The 14,188-nt window shown below is 36.0% G+C and overlaps 1 protein-coding gene across 1 annotated transcript in view; it reads right to left on the bottom strand.

Annotated features, from left to right (window-relative positions):
• LOC121424761 (uncharacterized protein ZK1073.1-like) overlaps nt 1-8,346 on the bottom strand; it is a gene marked incomplete at its 5' end in the record, with an annotated part of 35,689 nt that extends 27,343 nt beyond the window's left edge. Inside the window, 4 exons of the mRNA XM_041620529.1 lie at nt 2,035-2,104; nt 3,484-3,546; nt 7,416-7,533; nt 8,205-8,346. Coding sequence (XP_041476463.1) covers nt 2,035-2,104; nt 3,484-3,546; nt 7,416-7,533; nt 8,205-8,346 — 393 coding nt within the window. The remainder of the gene's footprint in view (nt 1-2,034; nt 2,105-3,483; nt 3,547-7,415; nt 7,534-8,204) is intronic.
• Between the last annotated feature and the right edge of the window lie 5,842 nt (nt 8,347-14,188).

Raw genomic sequence — 14,188 nt, 5'->3', positions numbered from 1 at the left:
AGAGGGAAAATGGATAGCAGATTGTGATGATACAGGGAGGGGGGGGGGTAATGAAGAGACAGGATAAAGATGCGAAGGAAGAGCAAGGAAAATGGGACAAGGGAGGAGAAATACATAAAGGAAAATACAAAGAGTGATAGATGAAAAGAACAAGACAAAGACAGAGATGAAGAGGAATGTAAAAGATATGAAATAGATAAATGAGGAAAATGGAAAAGAGAGAGAGAAAGAGGAAAGACAAAGAGATGGAGAGCAGTGGTTCATGAAAATAAAGGAAGGGCAAATAAGAGAAAAGAGTAGAGATTGTGACAAAGGAGTGGCCCCCGAAATAGACATTAGGAATAAATTTTAGGAAAAGAATGACAAACATGGGTTGAACAGAAATGGAAAGAGAAAAAGAGTGATCAAAAGAAAGAGACAGGAAAGGAACAGAAAAAAGAGAGAGAGATTGAAGGAGAGGAACGAGTGAAAGACAATGTGAGAATGGTAAGCTAATTCATCAATATATCTTCACAGTCATTTTTTAATACCAACCAACAACCAATGTCTATAATAGCCTGTTTGAGAAAGAATTAAGACAAGCAGATGCATGTCTGATAATGTTACTCGTACTACTGCACTGTACATGCTTTAATAAAGAAGAGCATATGAAGCAATGAAAATGACATTTGGCACAGTGTCGTAAATGACAAACACTCAGCCTCATAAATGTTCATCTTTGTTACTATTATCTGATCATATCTCTGATCTTTCATTTCAAAAGCATGGAAATGTTGCCAAAACAAACGTGCAAACGATCATTCATTAGGAATGTGAAGGACTGTGTGCATTACTCTATCTTGGAGGGGAGTTGCTCTATCTAATGGAACTTCTCAATATAAAAATATTGCTTTTTATTTCACAAATTGCTTTATATACATGTATATTTCGGGGGGGGGGGGGGGGACGTTCCTGACCAACGGAATATGGTATTTGAATAATAGACTTTATCACTTCATGTTCACTGCTTTATCTATATTCAGCTCCAAAATATTTTCTAGATATTATAATAAATGCTAATCAGGGATTTTCCTTTTAAATTCCCAAGGGCTGTCAACAGTATTTCATAGGTGCATTCGCCAGAGCCCCATGTAATTTCATAGTATATTACTCTTTGAGTTTCAGTAATTCACTAAAGGCTTTTTTTATTATTTATTTTGTAATCTTTTGGAATTTGTTGCATGAAATCATTGTCACATTTATAAGCATTTAATACAGTAAAGCAATACGCAGCAGCAGTAATATCTTGATGTAAAATTATTGCAAGTGATTTCTCACTTGAAAGATACATGTACCAAAATACCTATACTGGCAATGATCATTTTGCTGACTTTGCACAGCCAATAGAAAATAAAGCATCAATTGTACATAATATGAAAAGAAGCTGAATAAAGGAATCTCATTGTGAAGTTAAACCATTCCGACATTTCTAACACAATGTCTAGTGATAGATCTTTGTCATATATACAGAATAGAGGAGATAAGAAAATGAAATATTAAAGTGAACTGTCGTCAACTTTTCATGGTCTTGTCCCTTTCCCTTACGAACATTTGAATAGTTGTGATTTTCAGGTGTAAAGGCCTACATTTATCTGGGGATGGGGGATTATTCCCCCTGTCTATTTCAGATTTTGCACAAATAAACACAAATAATATATACTGGGCTCTTTTTTATAATGAAGAAGTGTTACTCTGAAAATTTCTGCTGCAAATAGTTTTTAGCCATGTGGATTTTTCCTCTCATATTCGTGAGTTGCATGGGTCATAGCGACATGGTACTACTTGTAATGTTTGTATGTACAAGTACATGTTCAGTACATGCATTTTTGTAGTAACTATGAAACAAAGCCCAACAAAACAAAGAAACCTGTTCTTGGGTTTGAGCATAATATAACTGATTCCTCATCTGGAATATTAAACCAACCATCAGGGAGTCTATTTCCCCGCCAAATTTCTAGACAACCATTTTGTATGAGAACATCAAGAAATACTTACGGCCAACCTGAGTAGAACGTTCGCACCAGCTCCTTCACCTAGTCCAATCAATTCACGATTCTCTGGAACTCTGAAACATGACAGAAACAAATATTCAAAACATACTTTAAACTCAAGACTTAATTGTATGCTATAAAGGAAAAACTCTAAATATTGTCACAATACTGCATAACTATGGATGCTTTAAAAGGTAGTTCACTCTGACGTAAAGTTCATTGTAAAAATAGCACCAGAAAATAACTAAAAATGGCTGAGGATGGTTCAAGAAAATCCATTACAGGTTAAAGAATTTTAGATTTTTTTTTTTCTATTTGTGATGATAAATGTAAGCAGCTTCCCCACATATCAGGTTATACAAAAAAACAATGAAATGTCATTTTCTCGAAAATTTGAAAATATTTAGTGTACCTTCAGTACATCAACAGACAAATCATTCAACACCTGCTTCTGAAAAACAAAGTCTTCATGAACCATTAATAGAATTGAAATTTATGCATTTACATGTATATTACATGTACATCAAGTATGATGCATCCTCTCGTAAATATATTTTTGACATCATTATTCTAAAGATTAAAATACCAATACCTTTCTTGATCTTTGATGGATTTTCTTTAAACCTTCATTTTTTTTATTTTTTTTTCTGATATTTTTACAACAATCTTTAAATAATCAAATGAACAAAATGGAGACCTCATTATAACAGAAGTGGTTTGCTTCCACTTCAGACATGCATTGCATATAATCTAAAGAGACCTTGGCCCCGTTTTGCAAAGAGTTGCAACTGATCCGATCGATATCAACTATGGAAAGCCTGCAACCCTAATACCTACAAACTATTTTGAAATACATGAATTTTTTTTTATTCATGTATTCATCACTGCCCTGACAAATCACAGTCCCAATGTGAAGTTGTATACACTTCCTACAAGAAAAAATAATGACACTGGTGGATTTCCATAGTTCAGTTCGATTGGATCATTCATCTCTTCGTAAGACGGGAGCCCTGAACTTCTTGGGTCAAACTATGCAGTGAAATGACCACCTGTACAGTGGCTGCACTGACCAGTTGGAGAGCAAGTGTTCATAAAATTTACCTTCATGCAGTTTACATGTTTTGTGGTTGAATTTGGTTTGTTTTTTAAAATTTTTAAAATGTTATGATGCTTGAACATTAATGTGTTTTGTGGGAGTATTTTGATTCTATAATTAATGTGCTTCATTCCTGCTCTTACAAAAACTGCCTGAACTTATAAGTGTATTGGGTCACATTTCATTTGTTATTCATGATTTTATTTTTCCTTTTTTTTTTAATCGCTTCTACATAAATGTATTTTGCAGTGCACTTTGATTTGTAATCATGTTTGTGATTCCGGCTTGAGAAAATGGCTTGAATCCACCCTAAGTGTAATTCTAGAAGGTTACCACAAGGGAATGGAGAGGACTTACCCTAATTCTTTGAGGATTCCCGGAATCTCATCGGCCAGCTCTTGCATCTTTGGATACCTGTACCTGTATGGATGTAAGCAACACCACAGGAAAATATTAAGATACTGTACGTCTGGCAGTCTGGCTAAGTAATGGTTACTCTCATCGCCACACTGCATGACCTCGTCAACAAACCGACAGGGATTGATTTCATTTTTACCTCTTTTAAAAAGGAATTCTTTGATTTGAAAAAAGATTGTTCAAATAATTAAGAGTGGGTAAATATCAGACTGACATATCTGGTGATCTTGCTACAGGTGGTACTATACAGGTATTTACAATATAGCGTACACTCTTGTTTTTATAATCTGCATCAATTTGATAAATCAATGAACATACATATTTGCTACAAACCATACAGGTGTATTGGGACAACCAAAATAATAGGGACAAGTATAAATGAGCTCCTATCCACTGCTTACAATGTATATATCCAAACTGTCACAAAAAAAATTTAATAAACTTTCAGTGAGTGTGGAAAATGTGTTTTCCCTTTTCAATAAATAAGTTTGGTTGAAATCCTGTGAAAACTGAATATGATTCATTCACACTCTGTATGTCTGACATTCATTAACCAGGGCGCGACAAACCCGCTTGCCCGGGGCAAGTGAAAATGATGTGCGGGCAAGCACTTCTCAAAGTCAATTGCCCGATCGGGCAAGTGGTTGTTGTGTCTTTTTTTCTGTACCGTACATTGTTTTTTCCATAAATCATCCAAAATCCACACTCAAAATCATGAATAAGCCTTAAAAAATAGCGAGGAGTAGCGCAGTTTCAAATTCCGAAATTGCGTTATTTTTTCTGTACCACGTATTTCCATACATGGTACGGTACCAGGTATGAAAAAAATCAACGCAATGGCCGGGAAATAGTTGAATGTAGTATAGGGGCCATTATGACTACCACCATGTGCAATTTCTAATGCACATTTTCCCCCTTCCGATATCACAATTCTGTGATACAATAATTAGAATTACACAGGAAATAAATCACAGAGTATGGTAACCTCGCATTGGTGAGTTGTCATTCGGCTTTGCTTTTCAAAACGGCCTACATGTATTAACATCCAAAATAACTTGCCGTATTTGTTAATTATAACTTAAAATTCATTTGTTTCCCTTTTTGAGGGGATGAGGTAAATATCAGACAATAAATCATCAAACAAATCTCCATCTATTTTACAAGGCCGGCGGGAGGCTCACACACGTGCGCATACTAGCTAGCCAGTCTGAGCTCTGTCTCTCTGCCAGAGCTCTGGGGGACAATTCGCTCAGTAAAGGCCTCAATGATGGTGATTTTCTGTTTCAGACAGAGTTTACATTTCGGGTATATTATTCAAAACTTCCAATTAAGTTTGATGATTTCTTCATTGTCATGTAAATTTAAGTTATTAATGAATACATTCTCACCGAATTTAGACTCCTCCATAGAAAAATGCAATTTTCGTAGAAGTCTGCGTTTTCAAAGAACTTCAGGAAAAGTTAGGGTATGTGGGCCTTTATTACATGGCCGAGTACAGTTATTGTACTGGAATAGGCGAAGTAGAAATTAGATATTGAATTCATTTATATCAAAGTTCAACTCACAGTCACACCCACACAAACACACACACACACACACCCAAGATTCTAAGCATAGTGAAAAAAATTACTAAAAAATCATACAATATTAAACATGTTAGTGAGTGAACAGGTATTCCTCAAAATGGAAAAAAGTAGCATGTGAAAACGTGTAAACAAAAATTATTGACCAAGTGCAACATCATAAAATGATGAAGAAAAGACTTGATGGTTTCCAACTAATTTTTTTTTTTTAAATCAAGGAAATATGGAAAATAAATGACCATTTCATGGATTTAAAGATGCAAAATGTGAAATTTTAGCCACTCCACTTTTGATGATAAAACAATTTTTTCCGAGTCAATAAAGAGCTGAACATTTTTCACTGGCTTTCTTTATAGTTTCCAACTACGGTAAATGAAAGCAATTCTAAGGAAATATGGTAAGCAGGTAGCCATTTCGTGGATTTAAAGATGAATATGAAATTTTAACAACTTTTGTTGAAGGGTTTTTTAAAACCTTAAATGCCCATAAAATATCGATTTTTTTATCTCCAAAATAAACATAAAGACTCAGGCCTACGTTGCTGAAAATATCCTTTTCAATGTGTGTTCTTTTATACTGGACATGATTCTCAATTGTTATTTTGTATACCTTAATAAAAATAAGAGTAGTGCCGTCATAATGAAAAAATTATTTTAAAAATTGGGCAAGCAGTTTTTTCTATCGGGCAAGCAAATTTTTTCATCACTTGCCCAACAGGGCAAGTGATGAAAAAATTTTTTGTAGAGGCCTGCATTAACATACTTTTCATGTCATCATACAGATCATTATGGTGGTGCGATGAAGATGCACTTCATATAATCCAACTCAAATGGTACCGTTTTTATTTAGAAATGATTTCTAGATCTATAATATAAAGAAAATCAACATTAAAGGTCAAGTCCACCTCAGAAAAATGTTGATTTGAATCAATAGAGAAAAATCAGACAAGCACAATGCTGAAAATTTCATCAAAATCGGATGTAAAATAAGAAAGTTTGATATGACATTTCAAAGTTTCGCTTATTTTTAACAAAATACTTAGATGAACGAGCCAGTTACATCCAAATGAGAGAGTCGATGTCACTCACTCACTATTTCTTTTGTTTTTTATTGTTTGAATTATACAATATTTCAATTTTTACGAATTTGACCATTAGGACCTCCTTGCCTGAAGCACAAAATGTTAAAATAGTGGAATTCTGCGTGTTCAGTGAGGAATGAAACTTCATTTCACATGACAATGACGAGAAAATAAAATATTTCATATTGTCCTTTAAGTAAGATGCGTGCATTGTAGATTTTAGAATCTCTTGATCGAGTTCAGTTCCTTCCCTGTTTATCACAATTATATCTCTAGCATGTAAGTGTGTCTGTATAATGTTAGTATTCAAACAAATTTGCTGAACTCACAACTCATAATAATGGACATATATTATATCTAAAGCCAGAAAGTATTGACTATGTTGAATATCTTGTGGTGGTCGTACAGTCTTTCATTATTAAACCTATCGTGCCTGCATCCTTCCAGCCGTTGCAACCCTGGCTTTAATACCATGTGAGTTTCACTGTCAAAGATCAGAGCTACCTCCTAACTCCAATGGTGAATTGGGGCATTAGAACAGCGAAATCGGCTCAAACATTGGGCAACAGATATGATCCTTCAGGCCTCAACTCTCCATCAATCGCAAGTGGTGATAACACCTGAATGATATGTATCTGATCACCACTGGTGACTGATAGCACTATCCATTGCAAGTGGTGGTTGACCTTCCAAACCACCATACATCACTTGGGTTGGGCTTTGAGCATATAACACATTGATTATGGATTCAATTCCCAGGCATCGACATATTTTCCTTCAGCAAGTATTCATCCACATTGTGCTACACTCAACCCAAGTGAGGTGAATGGGTACATGGTAGGATTATAACTTGAATGCACCGAGAACTGCTGATGAACCAGCAGCTGAGGCTAAAGCTGGTAAAATAACAATCATGTGCCGTATCTTTTATCCACAGTGTGCTGCAATCAACCCAGGTGAGGTGAATGGGTACCTGGTAGGAATTTATTCCTTGAACCGCAGTGCACATAACAGCTCCTCTGCTATCAAAAGCCAGGGTAATTCTGCAGCATTTTGTAGAGCGCTTCTGATAAAGTAAATGTAAAGCGCCATACAAGCAAGTGTAATTATTATTATCCTTTGGAATAAGTCTCACTGTCATTATTTCACAAGATTTTAGGGGACACTGGGAAAATTCAGTTTTTGATAGAATGTATCACAGAACTTACGCGTCAGGGAGTCTATCGGCATTGTCCTGTTGGCCAGGGGCATTGATATGGATGAAACACACTTTACCCACCATCGGGGCCATTGCTTTTGTGCTGATAAACTTTACCCATGATGTATCTATAAAGAGAGTGTACAAAATTTAAAAAAACGATTTAAAGGATGGGCCAATTCCAAGCAAAAGTCAACATTTCCAAAATCTTAAATTGGCTATATTTCAAATTTTTAGATTAAAACTCATATTAGAAGTTCATTAATGCAAACAGAGTTCATACGTGTAGTCAACCCCAAAATCTGTCAAATGGTTTCCCTGTATAGGAGAATCCAAACCATACAAAGAGGGATATATATATGTGACTAAATATATTTTTTGCTTATCTTCAATTTGCCAGCAAACTATTGCTTGTTTTATAAAACTTTTAAATGGATAATCCGAGGGTCAATCACCATTTTACATCAAATTGAAAGAAAATTGGTAAACATTAGTTGCCAGAAGGTTAATAGAAATTGTAAAATTTGTGAGCAGGAAAAAGTGTAATGCGACTGACTGTAATGCAACTGTCCGCAGTTTTTCTATCCACAAAAGATTACAATTTTAGCCTTCACTCTTCGCTTCGGGTGTAGTCTTTTAGACATGCTTCAACAGTATATATGATGTACAATTCATCAAACAAGAATTGTGAGTATCAAGTAGCCATTGTTAAGATATTTAATGTCTGAGATATCAATACAGCTGTCAACTGAGTGAAGATTTGAGCAAAATCCATAACCAAATGAAAAGTAGTACTCACGATTTAGTCCGATGTCGTGGAATGTGACAACAATATGCTTTTGGTGTACTGGATCACCCTGTAACAAAACACATAAAAAAACAAATACAAATGTTAATTCAGAGATTTTATGTATGTAATGAAAGAAGAAGATTAAAAAAAATCATTTTTTTCTATGTATCTTGATCATCAATTTCTATCTAGCTTAAAGGCTACAACCGATCTGATTTGACTGGAATGAGAAAAAAAAAAGCATAACACTACTGAATAGAAACAGGATCTGGAAAAGATCTAGTCTCAGCAGTATATGGAGGGCCCGATATGCACATAGTCTGTAATTCCATAAGTTGTATTTACAAGCACATTGCAAATAAAAAACAAATACATGTAATAACTAGTGAAATTAGAATGCTTTTTTTTTTATTTCGATGTCATAATACAGGGGTGTGAGACTTCAGATTTTTTTGATCTCAGATTTTATTGTTTTGATTTTCAGCTTAATTTCAGCTTATTTTGGGTTTTCCTCTGTACAAAAGGTATAGGAGCTCTTTCTATTTCAGACTTTTACAACACTCTTCATCTTTTTTTCAGATCTTTTTACTTTTGACCACTCACACCCCTAATAATACATGTAGGTGAAGAGTTTAAAATCAGGAACTGGACGACTATATAGGTCTCCATCCATAATCAAAATGAAACAATTTTTTTTATTGCCATTTATACACATGTAGGTACACAAACATTACAGGGCAGGGCACGGCCAATGTCTGTCATGACCAGGATAATTTGTAAAGCACAGGTTTACATGAAGATACTTCATTTAATTCTCAAGCACTCTATAAAATAATTTTTGCTTGTTGTACCAAATCTGAACCATACTTGATTGTAAAGCTTCGCTATGTATTTTTTCCTAGCTGGAAATGTGCTTAGCTTTGCCTAGTACTACGAGTAGGTCACAAGGTCTAAATTGATACAGCTATCAGGAAGCAATGCTTTACGGAAAATGCCAGGAAGGAACAAATGTCGCTATTGCCTTACACATATCAATTTCAAATATCATGAAATTTTGTCTAAGTTTCTTAAACAAAACCTGGATGAATATACTGTAAAATTTTCCACCTCGAAAATAAAGAGAGATTTGCTAGATAATCCAATACTTGTATGAAATTAGTACAAAGACAGGTGATATGACTTTTTAATGTAAGATTTTTTTTTAAACTTTTATATGGTCCCAAATACACCTACATAAAAATTCAAAAGCAATAATGCTTCAAAACACATATTCAATGGTATCATAAAAGTACATTTTCAAATTGTATTTTGCTACAGGAACCTCACAAAATAAGTCATACATTATAAAAATGAAAAAAAAAAGTACAATAATTTTCTTCCAATTCTTCTAAAAGCTACATGATGCTAGTCATAATTTCTTAAAGGCTCTATGAGGCCGTTCTCATTACGCTTTCTAAAACAAGTTTACTGGAAACCGATTCAGGACACCACTTTGGAAGATCGCTTGGCTAGCGTTCTCACTTGATCACACGAAAGTGGTTTAAATTTCACTTCACGTAAAGCGCTCTTGTTGCTATGGAAACGCTCTCAGTTGGGTGACACATTTCGCGCAAAATTCGAAACCGCTGCATAGGCATTCTACACCTGTCGTGTGGAGTAGCGCGCTCAAAATGTGCGAAGATCGCTTCCCGAAGAACGGTTGTGTCCTCACTTATGCTAAAACCAGTTTAACGAGGTAAAGCGATCTTGAAAACTACATCGCGAGGTGGTTTTCCAAACTGGTTTGGAAGATCGCTTCCAAGACCGCTTTGACCGTTCTCACTGCGCGTTATACTAGTTTCCACTAAACTAGTTTCCAGTAAACTAGTTTTAGGAACGTAGTGAGAACAGCCTCTATCAGGGTGTCACCCTATGACCAAGACAATTACTTTGTCATAAGGTGGTTTCAAACCGCCTCGATCACAAGAATCCCCATTAAATTACGAGAACTTTTTTTGGCAAAAAATACCCATTAATTATTCCTGCATTCACACCGCCCCGAAACGTACCCTTCGGGATAAGTTCCCGAAGTTACGAGCATGCGCACTATGGTCTGATAAGCAGGCAAGGCGCGAGATTCAAATTCACTAGCCCAGCAGCCACCCACACCACAGCGCCCAACGACACGCTAGGCTAAAAGTTCCCGTAATTTGCTTTCACATCGCCAAAATACCTGCGACCTTGGAAAAATCCCCGCGAAAGTTCTTGTAATTTCGCCAAGTACCTACTATTTAGCGGGTATTTTCTTTCGGGAAAATACGCGTAGTTTGCTTTCACATTACCAAAATACCTGGTATTTTCTGATCGGGGTAAATTTCCCGATCAGAGAATACCTGGAACTGACCAACTTCGAGGCGGTCTGGAACCACCTATTGATATTGTGAGCTTGCCACCGAGAATATACGCAGTATGAAGGTCAGGAGGTTATAAGCCAAGTGTGCTCAATGTTCAGACATAAATAAAGTGTACAATGATCCTGCAATGCCTAAATTCAAATGAAAAAATGTATAACAGATTTTTTTTTTTTTTTTTGAGGTGGACATTAATTTTCTGGAATAGACAATGTGTATAATAGAGGGCAAAGGGGTATTTCGATGAATCCTGTAGCATTTACATTTAAAACAAAACAGTAAAAATACATGTACTACAAAAAAGGTAAGAAATCTGTGCTGATATACATGTACATGTATGTACCAGCTGTAATGATGAATTCATGTGTCTAATATAGCCAATTTTGAAGCAAAATACATCAAACAGGCAAAATCAGGTAATCAAAGAATTAAGAATAAAATGAAAAGGTTTCTGAACTTTATATCAATTATTTTTCAGAGGGAGTAATTTTCATGGTATCGCATTGCAATTTGCTTGCTCCACATTTTTTAAAGAATACCTAAACTCTTTGGTGTCGGACCTAGGGGCCGTTTCATAAAGCTGTACATAAGTTAAGAGCGACTGGTGAAACTTAATACGCGCGTAACCATCGCCAATGAATATAAACCATTTACCACAAGAAAGGATCACCGGTCATTCTTAAAGTCACTCTTAACTTACGAACAGCTTTGTGAAACACCCACCAGGTTTTCACTTTAGGACAGTGCAGAACTATAAAGTTGAGGGTTTTTCTCTTACGACCAAAATGCCATAAATCAAATTTGGTTTGAAAAATCCTTCTGTGATGCAAATCATTTCCAATTATTCAGTAGGCCTATTTCTCTTACATTGTTCATTGACAATTATCAAACATAGATGGGTCCGCCCATGGTGAATATCTCTCGAGATCACATGAATTTAATTGACATCATAAGCTACAGTACTGTGGGTCTATTAAAATCACACTTCTCACAATCGGTTTCAGAAAACCTATTTTTGACCATTGACGGTTGTTATGCTCAGGAAATATTCACTATAAAGAAAAGATTCACTACAAAAGCCAACTGTACATCAATACTATAAAACGGAAAACAGTTTAGATGCTGTACATTTCTTCCATAACTTTTGCTATTTCATAGTTATACTTGTTATATCTCCGGGATATCTCTGGGGGAGTAATTTCTTGAACAGCAAGCAAAAACTATATACTCTCCATCACAAAATTTCAAGACTTTCATATTTGCAATTATTTCCGAACTGGCTTGATAAAAAAAGATAGAACCACTTTCAATTTTCCTGCTCTACATTTCATAATGGATTGTTTCTTTGAAAGTACGATTACATCCTCTCAGTGAAAGTGTATACCTTGTTGTGTATATTACGACATCTATCAATTTGCTAAAGGTTAGTGGTTGTTAATGAAAATGTCAAAGGATTTGGAGGATTGGTGATGAATATCGCTTTGAAGCTCTGAGAGCACTAGAAGTAGCCATTGTAAAATAAAAACTAATTTCCCCTATCCAAATCTAGGCACCTATTTTCATACTCTACATTTTACCCACAATACCCTCATCCAAGTATTGGAACCCACACGGGAAGTGACCTTTCATGCTGACTTAAGGTTTACAACAGGGACGTCACCGCACATTCATCAGAAGAGACCGATATATGCAAAACACCACTCAAAGTATAAGATCCTTCCCACTATTACTTGAATTAAGTATTTTTCTTACGACAGTAATAAATTTTGTACATCCAATTATTCTCTTATAAGAGAATGACTTCTCTATTTTTTCTAAATTTTGTATACTTTATACTACATGTAGGGAGATTACAAAGAAAAAATTGAGATCTATTGCAAACAAAAAGGTGGATCGTTTTATTCATGAAAAAGAGACTTGCTGTTTTAGACACTGTCCATTCTAAAATAAAATGATTCTTAAAAATTCATTAATAATCCACAAGTGGGTATCATGAATGTACACGGCAGTGATCTCTCTACCTATACAGTAGGTTCTACATAGAAGTAGAACCTATGGTTCATGCATATAGCAGGCCTTGGCCAATAGTGCATTACAAGATACAACACTTTGACTGACTACATGTATTTGTTATGAACTACTGAATTCCTTGCATCTGATTGGCATAGAGCAAGGTTGTCAGTGAATATCCTTGACAAAATGCTCCATGAAAGACTTCCCGGTTGGGCGTTTCATAAAGCTGTTCGTATATTAAGAGCGACTTTAAGAACAACTGGTGATCCTTAATATGAGCTACATTTTTGTAAACCATCGCCAATTGATTACATTTACCCAAAAAAGGGATCATGAGTGGTTCTTAAAGTCACTCTTGACTTTTATATGAACAGCTTTATGAAATGGCGGCCTGATCTATGTTAAAAAAAGATCTAGCATACAGACCTAATTTCGAAGCGATTGAGATTTACAGCATTGTGGGCCATACACGTAGTGTCACTTACCTGTACTGCCTGAAATCTCCATACTCTGTACTCAGAGAGCGTAAAACCCAAGCCCCCAATGCAATCAAGACCACGGTTGCTATGCATAGTGTTCAAAATATCCACTATCAAAATAAGAATCATTGCTTGAAATTTGCAATTAACTGGAAATCTTTTGGATGTATGTACTGTATACAGGACCCTTGGTAGTGACTATGAAAATACTTACCTGATTTTCTTATTTACGAGATAACTCATACATCTACTTGATTTGCTAGTTCAGCCCTCTGGACTGCCATACCCGAATAGAACTCCCAAGGATTTAAAAAGCGCGAGCGCGCCCTCTCCCGTTCAGGCTTACTACCCATGATCACCGCGCAATTAGCGTCCATCTTCCTCACCTTTCGCAAGCCCATACGTTGAAACATGTTGCTACGCAAGGTGGAGGGTCGGTGGGAGGGTATCAAGTAGATGTATGAGTTATCTCGTAAATAAGAAAATCAGGTAAGTATTTTCATAATTTACTTCAATAACTCCATACATCTACTTGATTTGCTAGACCAGCACGGACTCAAACCGTAGGGAGGCATGTTTTCAATTGTAAGCCTAAGAAAATTTTAAAAGAAAAAACAAAAACAACGAAATTTAGGGAGAGGGGGAAAAAGCCGCAGCTGCTTTAAGCGCCGAAGCAGCAAATCTCGCCTCGCTGGACGGAATGTCCTTCAAGTAGAAAGAAGTGAAGGAGTTAGTTGAGCGCCAAAAGGCGGCCCTCAAAAATGTCCTCGAGAGGAATGCCCTGTATACTCAGGAATACTAAGTATCATGGGCCCTCGGCCTAGTGTCAGGAGAACAACATCACCTGCTGACTAGAGCGTAAGAATTGAAATTTGTTGAAAATTTCAACAAGAATCGTGATCGGAAAACTGAAGCTTCTAAGGCTCAGTAAGTGATCAATCGACCAATCTGAGAAGGCGAGATATCTCAGAACCCCTACCGAAATTTAAGCGTGCCGCTTGCTAGTAACTAGCATGCGACTAGCAGGGCACTCGCTTAATAAGCGAGTGCATGCTAGCGAACAGTCCCTGCTCGCTAAAAGATCGCTTAACTATTACTCTGCACGCATATC

Source organism: Lytechinus variegatus, chromosome 12 (assembly GCF_018143015.1).
Source record: "Lytechinus variegatus isolate NC3 chromosome 12, Lvar_3.0, whole genome shotgun sequence".
Taxonomy (NCBI): domain Eukaryota; kingdom Metazoa; phylum Echinodermata; class Echinoidea; order Temnopleuroida; family Toxopneustidae; genus Lytechinus; species Lytechinus variegatus.
Note: the sequence above shows the minus strand (reverse complement) of the source record. Positions and strands in the feature narration are given on the sequence as shown.